At 38.8% G+C, this 16,623-nt stretch overlaps 1 protein-coding gene and 1 pseudogene across 1 annotated transcript; one reads left to right on the forward strand and one right to left on the reverse strand.

Moving 5' to 3' along the window:
* LOC129627888 (olfactory receptor 5T3-like) lies at positions 1-1,050 on the forward strand (annotated as a pseudogene).
* Positions 1,051-7,832: 6,782 nt separating this feature from the next.
* On the reverse strand, positions 7,833-8,798 carry LOC129628448 (olfactory receptor 10AG1-like). The gene has a single exon (XM_055547890.1). The coding sequence runs from the start codon at positions 8,796-8,798 to the stop codon at positions 7,833-7,835; it is 966 nt and encodes a 321-aa protein (XP_055403865.1).
* Between the last annotated feature and the right edge of the window lie 7,825 nt (positions 8,799-16,623).

Below are 16,623 nucleotides of genomic sequence, written 5' to 3' on the forward strand. Positions count from 1 at the left end.
ATGGACTCTATATTCACTATATACTGCCTTTAGAACAGAAAAATAAAAACTGAAATGTCAGGGTCATGATCAGATTTAGATTTATACAGGGTTCAGGTAAGAAATGTGACTGAAATCACCATGTTTATATTGATGGGGTTCACAGATGATTTTGAGGTTCAAGTTTTTCTATTTTTACTATTTCTAGCAATCTATCTTTTTACACTGATAGGGAATTTGGGGTTAGTTTTCTTGGTCATTGTGGATTCCAGGCTCCACAATCCTATGTACCATTTTCTGAGTGTGTTATCATCCTTGGATGCCCGCTGTTCTTCAGTCATCACTCCAAAAATGATAGCCAATTTCCTGGTGGAAAATAAAACTATTTCATATCTTGAGTGTGTAACACAGACACTTCTTTTAGTTACTTTTGGGACCACAGAATGCTTTCTTCTGGCTGCAATGGCATATGATCGCTATGTGGCCATCTACGACCCCCTCCTGTATTCAGTCAGCATGGCACCCAGAGTCTACGTGCCACTCATCATTGCTTCCTATGTTGGTGGCATCGTGCATGCTACTGTACACCCAGTGGCTACTTTCAGCCTCTCCTTCTGTGCCTCCAATGAAATCAGACATGTGTTCTGTGACATCCCTCCCCTCCTCGCTATTTCTTGCTCTGACACTCACACAAACCAGCTTCTTCTCTACCTTGTGGGCTCCATTGAGATAGTCACTGTCCTGATTGTCCTGATCTCCTATGGTTTCATTCTGTTGGCCATTCTGAGGATGCATTCTGCTAAAGGGAGAAGGAAAGTGTTTTCTACATGTGGCTCTCACCTAACTGGAGTGTCCATTTACCATGGGACCATCCTCTTCATGTACATGAGACCAAGTTCCAGCTATGCTTTAGACCATGACATGATTGTATCAATATTTTATAGCATTATCATTCCCGGGATAAATCCTGTCATTTACAGTGTAAGGAACAAAGATGTCAAAGAGGCAATCAAAAGAGTGTTTGGGAAAAATCAGTTTGTTCATACAGTACATTTTCACACTAAACACTGAGTTGAAGAAACTAAGACTTATGTTATTGTCTCCATATAAAAGTCAAGATACAAGTTTTTTATTTTTAAGTTTATGCCTTTTATTTCTTCTTGGATATTTCATAAATAAAGATTATGGTCAACAGCCAACTGTATAGTTTTTGCAGATGTGGATAATGATCATCCTTTGGTTTCTTAATGAGTTTATAAATATATGCACACCCCAATATACACATATATACCAACATATATACATATACATGCTGATAACTGGTGATATACTTTTGCCAAGGCTGCCATAACAAACTACATAACACTGTGTGGCTGAACAACACAAATGTATTTTCTCACTGTCCTGGACGCTTTGTGTTTGAAATCAAGGTATATCGAGGGTTGTTTTCTTCTGAGGCCTCTCTCATCAACATACACAATCATATTGAATTAAGGTTGCACCCTATAGTTGCCCCCTCAAAGACCCTATTTCTAAATTCAGTGACAGACTTGAGGTAAGAAGTTTAGGACTTCAACAGGCAAATATTGGATTTACTTATACTGCTACTGCTAAGTCACCTCAGTCGTGTCCAACTCTGTGCCATCCCATAGATGGCAGCCCACCAGGCTCCCCCGTCCCTGGGATTCTCCAGGCAAGAACACTGGAGTGGGTTGCCATTTCCTTCTCCAATGCAGGAAAGTGAAAAGTGAAAGTGAAGTCACTCAGTCGTGTCCGACTTTTAGCGACCCATGGACTACAGCCAACCAGGCTCCTCCGTCCATGGGATTTTCCAGGCAAGAGTACTGGAGTGGGGTGCCATTTTACTTATACCCACACATATACACACAGAAGCATGTATAGACCACTATTTTCTCACAAAATATAGAGTCTTGGTGTTAGCATTTATCAATAATGTTCATGAACTAAAGAATAAAAAAAAAGCACAACTCAAGAATAACATACAAGTACCTGCTAAATATTTCCCTTACCCCACTAAGCTGCAGAACATATATATGGGTTTCTGTCCATTCCTGGTCCTGACTCAGCTTTGGCTCAGTTTCCCCTTGACACCCCTATCTTCTACTAATAAAGGATTCAAATTCCCAACTTGAGTGCTATATACATGACTTCAAATTTTCTGTGTCTGCCCTTATCTCCTATACCTACAGAGATGAGTTTGCTAAAAACACAACCAATATCAGCTGGCCTTGTATAGTACCTACTGTTTAACGAGAGGGAATTGACTGGGGGAAAAAAAAAAAGGACCTAAAAATTAAAACAGTAAATCTATATGACCAAGAGAAGTGGTGTTACCGCTCTGATCTTCCCATTGGAGATGACCATGCAGACAATTTAGATAACCCAGCATTGCCTGAGGGAAGTGTTATGGCCTCTTCTGAGGCTGCCATTGTCTGCTTCACTGCAGATGCTCATCAGGACCCACCCTAACTGCCTCTCTTTGCTTCTAGACCTGTATACATGAGTCCCAGAAGGCCCCAAAAAGTGAGACCCAAGTGGAGTGACCCATGAACTGTGACCCATGTGTAGGTATGCCATACTCTGTCAGTACTAACTGAATCTCTGATTTTTACAGATAGTCATATGGGGAACATGTTTGGTTATTAAGAGTGAGGAGTAATGGTGGAAGGAATGCAATGTTAGATTAGGCCAAACATTGGTATGGACCAACTTAGCAGAGATTTTATTTTAGGCCACAGTTTTGGGAGTTAAAAAGGACTGTGACAGGTTTGACTGGTGAGTTGGCTAAAACATGGAGAAAAAGGTGGCCAACGGTGAGATATATGATAATGGCCAATCTGCTTTGTTTGATGTAGGAAAAGCGACTCACAGTCTTAGGGAGGGGTTGGAATATTAAAGTGGATTTGTCACTTAAGATCTATTAATTCACACTTGGACTGTGCAAAAGGCATCCTTTTCACCAACAAAATGTGAAATATATTTGTGAAGGGAGCTCTAGCTCTTGAAGATCTCCATATGTGGTCTTCTCTAAGACCAAATCTTACAAAGGGAACTACAGCCACTAAATTGAAAAATGCTGTGATATTTATTGGATTCCAGGGTGGCAGGTGCCAACTGGCAACAATCAATCACCAAAGGTACAGTGGTCCTAGTTACTGTAACAGACAGCAGCATCAGAATAGTATGATTCACATAGACCTATGGCATTGGCTAGGTATTCATGGTTTCCCTAGAAGTAAAATAAATGCTTATTAAATTCTTACTCAATCTCTGTAAGGAGAAAAGATTTAATTTAAGGGAACCAAAATCTAGCTAAAATTATTAAAATAGATAGTCATGGCTCTTCATTAATTCCCAGAATTGAGCCATTTTACAGCCCCAGGAACCATTCAATGAAGGGGAGTCTGCGTCCTCTAAAGAAGGACTTGGTACAATAGCCAGAATTTTTATTTTTAATATTTATCCCACCATCCCCAAAGGGACTCAAAGATTTTGTCAAGGTAAATGCACTGGGGAAAAGGAAATAATCATAATTTTCTGTAACTACTGGACACTTTATTTTTTGGGGTCTACAATCACTGCAGATGGTGACTGCAGCCATGAAATTAAAAGATGCTTGTGCCTTGGAAGAAAAGATATGACAAACCTAGACAGCATGTTAAAAAGCAAAGACATTACTTTGCCAACAAAGGTCCATCTAGTCAAGGCTGTGGTTTTTCCAGTAGTCCTGTATGGATATGAGAATTGGACTATAAAGAAAGCTGAACACCAAAGAATTGATGCTTTTGAACTGTGGTGTTGGAGAAGACTCTTGAGAGTCCCTTGGATTACAAGGAGATCCAACCAGTCCATCCTAAAGGAGATCAGTCCTGAATATCCATTGGAAGAACTGATGCTGAATCTGAAACTCCAATACTTTGACCACCTGATGAGAAGAACTGACTCATTTGAAAAGACCTTGATGCTGGGAAAGATTGAAGGTGGGAGGAGGAGGGGTTGACAGAGGATGAGAAGGTGGATAGCATGACTGCCTCAATGGAAATGAGTTTGAGTAAATTCCAGGAATTGGTCATGGACAGGGAAGCCTGACGTGCTGCAGTCCATGAGGTAGCAAAGAGTCGGACATGACTGAGGGACTGAACTGAACTGAAGCTCTCCATCTCTCTGTCATAATTTAGTTTGTAGAGCTCTTCATCATCTTTCTCTTCCAAAGAACATAACATTGGTCCTAACACTGATGGAATGATGCTGACTGGACCGAGGGAACAAGAAGCAGCAAATGCTCTGGCTTGTTGGTAAAGTACTTTCCTATCACTGGGTAAGAAATAAACATGACTAAATTTCAAGGGTCTTCTGACTCAGTGGAATTTCTAGGGGGCCAGTGCAGTGGAGCATGCTGGGATGGCTCTTCTCAGATGAATAGTCATTGCTGCGTCTCTTGTCTCCTAGAGCAAAGAAAGAAGGATCAGATATCCCGAGCCTTTTTAGATTTGGGAGGCAACATATTCCTTTTTTAAGTATGTTCCTGTGGCCCATTTCCCAAGTGACCCAAAAAGCTGCTAGTTTTGAATGAAGCCTAGAACAACAGAAGGCTCTACAATAGGTCCAAGCTATTATCTAAGCCTCTCTATCACTTGGTCCATGTGTTTCAGCAGATCCAACAGTGTTTGAAGTGTCCATGGCAGATAGTAATGCTGCTTGAAGCCTTTGACAGGTCCCCAAAAGTGAATTATAGCTCAAGCCTTTAGGATTTTTGAGTAAGACTCTTTCATTTTCTTCAAAGTACTCTTCTTTTTAATATTGAGCTCTTGACTTGCTACAGGGCATTAATAGAAACTAAACACTTGATCATTACCTAGCAAATTACCGTAAGACCTATGATACCTTTTATGAACTAGTGTTATATAATTATAATACTAAAATGCTTGTTTTAAAGACACATATGTATTGAAAATAAAATAGAAACATCATATGTGATGTTTATTCTTGTATTTACCATATTTTTTTTAGTTTATTTCTGATATGAAATTACCAACAGTTCATGTTACTACAGGCTAAATATTTGTTTGACATTGCTGATAGATCAAGACTGATAGTAACAATTCCACTTTGTTTTCTTTTACTGAAAGTTTCTACTTTTAATTCCAATTTTAAAATTTCTTTTTAACATTTTGCTAATGTGTGAAAGTGAAAGTCTCTCAGTCATATCTGACTCTTTGGGACGCTATGGACCATATAGTCAATGGAATTATCCAGGACAGAATAATGGAATGGGTAGCCATTCTTTTCTTCAGGGGATCTTCCCAACCCAGGGATCAAACTCAGATCTCCTGATTTTAGGTGGATTCTTTTCCAGCTGAGCCACAAGGGAAGCCCAAGAATACTGAAGTGGGTAGCCTGTCCCTTTTCCAGTGGATTTTCCCAACTCAGAAATTGAACCAGTGCCTTCTGTATTGCAGGTGGATTTTTTACCAGCTGAACTACCTGGGAAGCCCTAATGCATGAAGTGTAATAAACAGTGAATATTGAAAACTTATAATTAGACATATTTTGCACATGTGTACACCAGTGAAACCACCATCTCAACCAAGATAAGGAATATGTCTGTCATATGCAGAAATTTTCTCATGCTCCCTCCCTTCACCATTCCCCACCACTCACAAAATATCATTTGCATTTAATTCCATTGTGCCCATAGAACATATGAACATAATCTGACTTGTTTGTTTGGGTTTTGTTTGTTAGTTTAGTTTTACATTTTTCGGTCTTTTTTGTTTTTTTTTTTTTTTTCCTTAAAAAAGTAAAGATACATGTACCATTGTGTTGAGAACTATAGACTTAAAAAAATTAGGTTGTGAAATTTTTATCCTCACTCCCAATATCTAACAGTGTGTGTACCTTATTCCTTTGTAGTAATACTGAAGGTCATTCAAATTTTGATCTGCAGTACTCAGCAGAGAGACTTTTAGACCAAAGATATTAACTTTGTGATGTAAATTTTCAGACATGAAAGTACTTAGAAAAATTTACCGTATATGAATATTCCAAAACAACAATTAAAATGCACATTTTAGTATAGAAAGAGATTGAGAAATTTTTAACATCAATGAATGATGTATGATTGAAAGAACATGTACAGAATGTTGGGTAATTGATACAAAAACCCTTAAAGTAGCAGATTGCAAGTCTGTTGAAATTGATTCCATCTTTATATCATTTATACATGAGCTGTAGCTTCTTTCCATGTGTTCTTTAATTGTTCAGGAGACTAGACTGAGCTTTTTAACACAGTGATGAAAAGATTTCCGTTGTTAGAGAGCACAAATTCGAATATCAAAGTGCTATTCATAGGGTCAGTCTAGGAAGGAATGACAAAAAAACATGGATACAAGAATAAATGATTTATTGGGGACCCTTACCATATAGATGTAATGTATTTTATTAATGACTCCATATTTGTCTATTATATTTATGCACAATATTTATTAAAACTTTTCTCAATATGAACATTCATTTTCTTTTTTTTGCTTAGAAAAATAGTGCTGCAATAAACATTACACTACACATTATTTTTTTTGTAAATACTTCTCATACGTATACCCTTACATATTTAGGCTTTTTTTTTTTTCCTATGAGGAAACCACTTAGTAATGATTCTATAGCACCTGAGGCAGTTTTATTTATTTAATAGAGAATATAAAAGTAGAGTATCAGTTCAGTTCAGTTCAGTTGCTCGGTCGTGTCCAACTCTTTGCGACCCCATGAATCACAGCACGCCAGGCTTCCCTGTCCATCACCAACTCTGGTAGTTTACCCAAACTCATGTCCATTGAGTCAGTGATGGCATCCAGCAATCTCATCCTCTGTCATCCCCTTCTCCTCCTGCCCTCAATCCCTCCCAGCATCAGGGTCTTTTCCAATGAGTCAACTCTTCGCATTAGGTGGCCAAAGTATTGGAGTTTCAGCTTCAGCATCAGTCCTTCCAATGAACACCCAGGAATGATCTCCTTTAGGATAGACTGGTTGGATCTCCTTGCAGTCCAAGGGACTCTCAAAAGTCTTCTCCAACACCACAGTTCAAAAGCACCAATTCTTCAGCACTCAGCTTTCTTCACAGTCCAACTCTCACTTCCGTACATGACCACTGGAAAAACCATAGCCTTGACTAGATGGACTTTTGTTGGCAAAGTAATGTCTTTGCTTTTGAATATGCTATCTAGGTTGCCCATAACTTTCCTTCCAAGGAGTAAGCGTATTTTAATTTCATGGCTGCAATCACCATCTGCAGTGATTTTGGAGCCCAAAAAAATAAAGTCTGACACTGTTTCCACTGTTTCCCTATTTCCCATGAAGTGATGGAGTATAGAAAGGCATAAAAAAAGGGAAAATGACATACTTTCAATTATAGCACATCCTGAATATAACACCTTCTTGTTTATTTAGACACCTCTACATATTAGTTTTGGAGAAGGAAATGGCAACCCACTCCAGTGTTCTTGCCTGGAGAATCCCAGGGACGGGGGAGCCTGGTGGGCTGCCGTGTCTGGGGTCATACAGAGTTGGACACGACTGAAGTGATGCAGCAGCAGCACATATTAGTTTATAGTAAGGAGAAAACTGATCTTTAAAACTAAAACATTGCTAAGTAAATTAACACAATTGCCATAAACTTGAGGACATAACTCTCTACTAAAAGGAAATTACAGTATGAGCTGTATTTAAAAATTTAGGACAATATTGAACAGTAAATTTCAAGCAAGTCTGTGAACAAATTGCATACATAAATGCAGCATAATTTCTGTATTATTTCAAATGTCTCATAATCCTGATAATTAGGGAAGAAATCTTCTCATTGCCTTTCTAACGTCTTTGTTCCGCAGACTATATATGATAGGATTGAACATTGGAGTCAAAATGGCATAGAAAAGAGATATCAGTTTGTCTATTCCTTCATGCTGGTTCGATTTAGGCTTTAAGTAGGTGACAGTGCCTGATCCGTAGAATAAAAGTACAATGGTGATGTGAGAAGAGCAAGTTGAGAAAGCTTTGGTCCGTCCTGTGTTTGCTGGCAACTTCAGGATGGTGGAGATAATTCTGATGTAGAATCCAAGTATCAGCAAAAAGGGAACAGTGACAAACAATATACCAAATATATAGACCACCATCTCATTCACAAAGATGTCTCCACAGGCCAGTTTTAATAATGGTGGAATGTCGCAGAAGAAATGATTGATTGTGTTGGAGCCACAGAAAGGCAGAGAGAAAATCTGGCATGTTTGGCCTATCTGGACCGGAACAGCACTGATCCAGGAGGCAACCACCAGCCTGATGCGGACCTCAGGGCACATGACCAGGGGATAGTGCAGAGGGTCACAGACGGCCACACAGCGGTCATAGGCCATCACGGCCAGGAGGAAGCACTCAGTGGTTCCAAGGATAAGGAAGAAGCACATTTGTGTAGCACAAGTAAAAAAAGAAATGGTTCCTTTTTGGGTCCAAAGGTCCATGAGCATCCTGGGAAGAGTGATGGATACATAACAGATTTCTAGGAAGGAAAAATTGCCGAGGAAAAAATACATGGGCGTCTGAAGAGTGGCATCTACTCTGGTTATTAGAATTATAACACCATTCCCCAACAGGATAATCAGGTAGATAACTAAGAATATCCCAAAAAGAAACCATTGAAATTGGGGAATATCAGTGAAGCCCAAGAGGACAAATTCCATCATGATAGTGAGATTTGTTTCTGTAATTTTCAAATGATCTTCTCTCTTTAAATTTACATTTCTTGACTGCATTTTCTTTTTGTACAATTGGACTAGGACATGGGCTTTAGTTTTAATCAGTTTTCAGTTACTTTCTCACACACTTGTGTTCTGTGATTTGGGGAGGTTTGATTTGAAATCAGGAACTATAAACTCATCTGCAGGAAAAAAATCTTAAATGATTTATAATGTTACATCTACATTCTAATAAAATCTATATGTCTAGTCATTTTAATTTAAATTATGGCATGAGAATGGAGAAAGCAGATAAACTACTTCTTACAGTCAAAACATCAATTAATTGTTTAAATTCCATGACTTTTATTCCCCAATCAATCTCATCTATAATATAATATCTGGTCTAAAACATCTAACACAATGTTCTATTGACTATTTATATATCCTTTTTACCCTTAACATTATATCTAATAACTCATTTTATAAAGATATGGCATAAAGATCTGCCCTAATTTACTGCTCCATAAATGCTTCTGAAATTAGAAGTGGTTATTTTCTAAGGAGTGAGAAAATTAAAACTGTAAGACTGTTAAGAGGCAAAGCTTTTATATTCAAGATCATAAGGTTCCACCGATTAGAATTACAAATTACTGAATCAAAATACATCTCATTGCTTAAAAACACAATTTTTTAACATTTAACCATTTTTAACCCTAGTAATTTTCATGCAGAAGGAAATAGCAACCCACTTCACTATTCTCACCTGGAGAATCCCAGGGATGGAGGAGCCTGGTGGGCTGTCATGTATGGGGTCGCACAGAGTCGAACAAGACTGAAGCGTCTTAGCAGCAGCAGCATCAGTAATTTAAGATATTTAAATACTCTTCTGCCAAAATTAGTACATCATGAGAAATGCTGGGCCGGAAGAACTACAAGCTGGAATCAAGATTGCCAGGAGAAATATCAATAACCTCAGATATGCAGATGACACCACCCTTATGGCAGAAAGTGAAGAGGAGCTCAAAAGCCTCTTGATGAAAGTGAAAGTGGAGAGTGAAAAAGTTGGCTTAAAGAACAACATTCAGAAAACTTAGATCATGGCATCCAGTCCCATCACTTCATGGGAAATAGATTGAGAAACAGTGGAAACAGTGTCAGACTTTATTTTTGGGGGCTCCAAAATCACTGCAGATGGTGAGTGCAGCCATGAAATTAAAAGACGCTTACTCCTTGGAAGAAAAGTTATGACCAACCGAGATAGCATATTCAAAAGCAGAGACATTACTTTGCCAACAAAGGTCCATCTAGTCAAGGCTATGGTTTTTCCAGTGGTCATGTATGGATGTGAGAGTTGGACTGTGAAGAAAACTGAGCACCGAAGAATTGATGCTTTTGAACTGTGGTGTTGGAGAAGACTCTTGAGAGTCCCTTGGACTGCAAGGAGATCCAACCAGTCCATTCTGAAGGAGATCAGCCCTGGGTGTTCTTTGGAAGGAATAATGCTAAAGCTGAAATTCCAGTACTTTGGCCACCTCATGAGAAGAGTTGACTCATTGGAAAAGAATCTGATGCTGGGAGGGTTTGGGGGCAGGAGGAAAAGGGGACAACAGAGGATGAGATGGCTGGATGGCATCACCGACTCGATGGACGTGAGTCTGAGTGAACTCCGGGAGTTGGTGATGGACAGGAAGGCCTGGCATGTTGCGATTCATGGGGTCTCAAAGAGTTGGACACGACTGAGCAACTGAACTGAATTGAACTGAAGGAAAAGAAAGATCAATACATATAAACGTTTCACAAATGTGGTCAGATATTGTGTCCAATTCCTTCCCTGTTTGCGGTCTGATTTGACTGGGTAACATAAATAATAATAAAAATCAACCAAAAGGTTAAGTTAAATATTCTTTTCAGGAAATTATAATTTGGATGTGAAAAATGCTTCATATATTCCCTTATAGAGGGAAGTGCTCAGATGTTCAGTCGTGTCCAACTCTTTGTGACCCTGTAGCCTGGCAGGCTCCTCTGTTCATGGTATTCTCCAGGCAAGAATACTGGAGTGGGTTGTCATACCCTCATCCAAAGGATCTTCCTGACCCAGGGATCCAACCCGTGTCTCTTATGTCTCCTGCATTGGCAGGCAAATTCTTTACCACTAGTGCCACTCAGGACGCTCTATAGAAGGAAATTCACTAATAAAATGTGATTCTTTCTCATTGAAATTATTTTAGTTGTAATGGCAACATTTTCTTCATTGTCAGTTTAGCAAAATATGTTTGATTAATTTGAATGCAATATAGCATTCTTTGATTACAGTTTTCTTAATAGATTATTTCTAGAAATGAATAATATTAATGCTAGTATTATGTTAGCAATGGGCACATTAGAAGCATATATTTCAAATGCTTCAAACACATTATTTAACTTTTTAATGCAGAAAGTAATAAATCTAACTTAAATAAGGATATCTTAAAGAATAAATAGGTGTTCAACCCATATATACTCATGATTTTAGTTGTTTGGAATGTGTGTTAGTCGTTCAGTCATGTCAGACTCTTTGTGATACCATGAAGGATAGCTTAACTACTCTGTGAAATTTTCCAGGGAAAAATACTGAAATGGGTAGTTATTCCCTTTTCCAGGGGATCTTCCCAATCCAGGGATCAAATCTGGTTCTCCTGCATTGCAGATAGATTCTGTACTATCTGAGCCACAAGGGAAAGCCCATAGTTGTTTGATATTATCTATTAAAACTTGATCCTGAAATTTAGAAACTATCTTGAATTAAAATAGAATATTAATACATAATAGTTTATATTTACCTTTTTCAAATTTTTCTGGTTATTTTATTCCTCTTGATGAATTTTTAAAATATATTTTAAAATGTTACACTGTTTAAGATCTGTAAGATTTTTAAACAGGGACTTAACTTGCTTTTATAAAGCAAGGCTCTTTATAGAGGAAATCCTCACTTCCTCAAGGGAATATTTCTTTTCCCTCTATACATCTAAATTGCTAGTTAAATGCTCCTGTTGCCAATTAAGTTGGTGTGTCTTTGCAAACAATTCTTCCATGGCAGACCAGACTTTCCTTCAGGCCTTCCACAGAATATAATTTCATGCCTTCTCCATTTACTAAATGCAGTCAGCAGGTAAAGATGTCCTAGAAGAAGCAACACTTTGAATGGTCCAACAGTACTTGCAGGAAAATGTTCAAATTCTTTATCAACTGATTTCTTACCTGAGTTATTTTATTCTCTATAATTCCTCTGAATAGTCTTTTTTAGAAAACAATGCATAGTTATCATCTGAACATGCTCTACTTATTCTCTCACCTTTAAGCGAAACTAAGGTTATTTTATTCAAAGTATGATTATCTCTCAGACACCCTGGGAATCCCTGAATATACAGCTCATCAATGAAATCTATAAACAAAGATTAAGAACAACTATATTATTTGAAGTTTTTTTTTTTTAAGGTGGATCATTTTTAAAGTCTTATTAAATTTGTTTCAATATTGCTTCTGTTTCATGTTTTTTGTTTTTTTGACCAGGGATGGACCCTGTGTCCTCTGCACTTGAAGGTGAAGTCTTAACCACTGGACTACCAGGGAAGTCCCAAGAACAACGATTATTTATAAAATTTTCTACTTTAAACACTCCTCTTTCTTGTTGAAATATTTAGTAATTTACATTTCTCAGTTTCAATCCACATGCATATATTTTGTGGAGAGAAGCACTTCAAGCGTGAATCTAATATTTACAGACTAAGTTTTGCTATTGTTCCTGTAACAGAGTCATTTTCCAGGCCTGGATTTCTGCTCATCTACACTGTATTAGGAGACTATTTCTTCGAATTTCGAGCCTCAGTGTTTTTCCTTAGTCAGGAGGTTATACTCCCTTGCAATTATTTTACCACACTTCTATTGGGGATGTTGCTGCTGCTGCTGCTAAGTCGCTTCAGTCGTTTCCAACTCTGTGCAACTCCATAGATGGCAGCCCACCAGGCTCCCCCGTCTCTGGGATTCTCCAGGCAAGAACACTGGAGTGGGTTGCCATTTCCTTCTCCAATGCATGAAAGTGAAAAGTGAAAGTGAAGTCGCTCAGTCGTGTCCAACTCTTAGCTACCCCATGGACTGCAGCCTACCAGGCTCCTCCGTCCATGGGATTTTCCAGGCAAGAGTACTGGAGTGGGGTGCCATTGCCTTCTCCAACTGGGGATGTTAGGTAATTTCAAATAGTACCTAACACTGACCTCTATAGGCTGGATCCCACTTTCACTGCCAAAAATGTAGAAATAGACTCTAAGTAAAAGAATAAAGTCTACGTTTTCTGAGTCTAAATCATGTGCCCCGCCCAACCCCACAGGTTATAGGGCACTTACCACACAGCATACGGCAGCAGGAACCTTATGACCGTGTTATACACGGAATTTTGACCAGGAACCCTGTGCCTGAAACCACGCTATTCCTGGGAAAAGGATCCCTACATGCCCAGTGTGCACACACTGAGAACTTGAGAATCATACCAGGCTCTGACACGAGCTCCCTGCAGCCAGAAAAGAGAAGATGCGTCTTCCATCCCGCCCGCCTCGCCCCCTGTACACACACACAACTCTCATCGCTGGGAGGAATTCCTAAAAACTCTCCTTCCTGAAGCTGGAAAATATTCTTATTACCAACAAAAGCTGGATGGTTTGGGAGAATGGCATTGAAACATGTGTATCATCACATTTAAGACGGATCGCCAGTCCAGGTTGATGCATGAGACAGGGTGCTCAGGGCTGGTGCACTGGGATGACCCTGAGGGATGGGATGGGGAGGGAGGTTCAGAAAGGGGGACACATGCACACCCATGGCGGATTCAAGTCAATGTATGGCAAAGCCAATACAATATTGTAAAGTAATTAGCCTCCAAAAATAAAATAATCAATAAACAAACAAAATGTAATCCACACACACAAAAAGCTGTATTTGTTTATGGAAGTTTATGGATGAAGCAGGGAAACAAGATAAACTACATATAGTACAAGCAAATGTCTGATTCATTTTTTCCCATCATACTGCTGCTTAACAAATGCTTTCCTATTTCAAAAGTGTTCTTTGAGAGCTGTGTTTGCTTCTAATTTTGACAGATTTGCTTTATACTCAGAACACACTCTAGGGGGCGCTAGTGCTAAAGACCCCACCTGCCAGTGCAGGAGACACGAGACACAGGGTTCAATCCCTGGGCTGGGAAGACGCCCTGGAGGAGGGCATGGAAGCCCACTCCAGTTTTCTTGCCGGAGAAATTTCGGACGTAGGAACCTGGAGAGCTATAATCCATAGGGTCGCAAATAATCCAACGTGACTGAAGCAATTTAGTGTGCGCACACACACACACACACACACACCCATGCTGAACACACTTGCACGATGACCTCTTTAATATCTAATATATAAATACGTTTTTCTTATACCTTGCTTCCCTGGTGGCTCAGACGGTAAAGCGTCTGCCTGCAATGCGGGAGACCCGGGTTCAATCCCTGGGTCGAGAAGATCCCCTGGAGGAGGAAATGGCAACCTACTCCAGTACTCTTGTCTGGAAAATTTCACGGACTGAGGAGCCTGGTGGGCTACTGTCCATGAGATCTCAAAGATTCGGACACAACTAAGCGACTTCACTTTCTTTCTTTCTTCTTTATACCTTATCTCATTTTTTTCTTCTCTTCATTTTTGCACATTCAAAAATATTTATTAACAATTTATTATATGGAAATTATCTCACTTTTTCATTTCTTTTACTTTCAATCACTTTTAATCTGTTTATTCAAAATGCAGTTCAATGTGGCAGGTATTGAACATATAGCTTTTTTAAATCTTAATGTTTACCTTTCACTTGGACTGCTTAGTCCATATTTGTTTAACATTTATTTTTTTTACTATAAATTCCTATTGGTTTCCATTTATTCTTTCGTTTTGCTGCTCTTCTGCCAATTTTGGAATTAATTGTTTTATATTTTACATTTGATATATTGCTCTGAGTTTTTATTATTATTTCAATGATTGCTTCAGGGTTTACAATTTAAAATGTACAAGATATCAATGTTTGCCTACAGTTAAAATTGTTCCACTTTGATCTTTGTTTACAACTTTCCACATTGCGCTTCATGTCTCACATCAAGCACGTCACACCTGACATTTCACAAACATCATAATCTTATAACAGTGTTCTGCCAGTTCCTCAGATTGCATTCTTTGTGTTATTGATGTCATATATTATACTTGTATCTATATTATAATCCCAAATTATCTGTCAATATTTTAGCTTTAAGTTGTCATTTGTCTAACAGATCAGGACTCCTATTGCACCTCCCTGAAATCCTCTGTCTAGCTCCTCTGTGAAGTACCCAGATAATAATATTTCATACATATTTCCTGGGTTTTTCATATGCTGAAGAAGTCAAGTGTTAGTTGTTCGGTCATGTCCTACTCTTTGGGACTGTAGCCCACGAGGCTTCTCTGTCCATGGGATTTTCCAGGCAAGAACACTGGAGTGAGTTTCCATTCCCTTTTCCAGGGAATCTTCCTGACCCAAGGATCAAACCCAGGTCTCCTGCTTTACAGTAAGATTCTTTACCATCTGAGCCACCAGGGAAGTCCTTAAATGCTAGTGACCACTACCAAGTGCAAGAAATTAACTGCTTGATTTCCAGACCTACTGACACCTAATGATTGATAACGTTAGCTGCTCTGCTACCTCAGAATCAACCAAATACATAATTGTACATGAGCTGATCATGTACACTGGGACCCCTCCCTCATCTGGTCTTTAAACATGTTTTGCTAAAACGCTTGTCGGAGTTCCAAATGCTTTTGGAGTGTGAGGCACCTGTTCTTGCATGGCCCTGAAGTCAAGCTTTCTCTGCTCCAAACTGGGATGTGTCAGCTGTGTTTGGCTTCACTGTGCATCAGGGACACAACCTTGCATTCTGTAACCGTCTCACTATGGTGTGCTAGATTTTATTCTTATTCATTCTAAAGGGGCTCACTGTAATACATATATTCGTGATTTCCAACAAATTTGAAAATTATTCTCTCACTATAATTAGTGCTTTACATTTGACCTTTGGTTATTCATATTTTAGACAATTTTAGACAATCCGCCTGTTCCTGAGGCTGTGACTTTTTTATATCATTTTTTAAATACTCTTTATGGGTTTTATTTTTTCCAGAATTTGAATTCAAGTTAACTGACACTTTTTTGACCGTGTCCAAATTACTGTAAATCTAATCCTATTAATTTTTTATTTTACTTACTTCTTATTTATGTTTCATTTCGTTTCTTTTTACCTTTCACTCTAGAATTTCAGTGCATTTTTTACAGGTTTTATGTATTTATTGAAACTCTCTGTGTGTGAAAGTGAAAGTCATGCAGTCGTGTCTGACTCTTTGTTACCCCACGGACTGCAGGATGCCAGGCTTCTCTGTCCTTGGAACTCTCCAGGCCAGAACACTGGAGAGGGTAGCCATTCCCTTCACCAGGGAATCTTCCCAAGACAGGGGTCAAACCCAGGTTTCCCTTTGCAGGATGATTCTTTACCATCTGAACCACCAGGGAAGCCCTGAAACACTGTATTTAACTCAAATTTTGTTTAGCTATATTTTATTTCAAGTCCTTGACTATCCTATTAAAAGATTATGGGAGGCATTGCTAAATCCATCACTTGAGACATCTTGCAGTCATTTTCAATTGATTCTTTTTTTTTTTTTTTTTTTCTGGACAGTAGGTTAGTCTTCCTGAGCTTTTCATATTCTAGGTAGTTTAAATAGCCTGTGGTGCATGGGATGAAAACCAAGCATCCTAGCCACAAGACCACCAGGGGCTAGAATTAAAGCATCTCTGACTCTTGCCCCTAGCTGAAAG

Source organism: Bubalus kerabau, chromosome 15 (assembly GCF_029407905.1).
Source record: "Bubalus kerabau isolate K-KA32 ecotype Philippines breed swamp buffalo chromosome 15, PCC_UOA_SB_1v2, whole genome shotgun sequence".
NCBI lineage: Eukaryota > Metazoa > Chordata > Mammalia > Artiodactyla > Bovidae > Bubalus > Bubalus kerabau.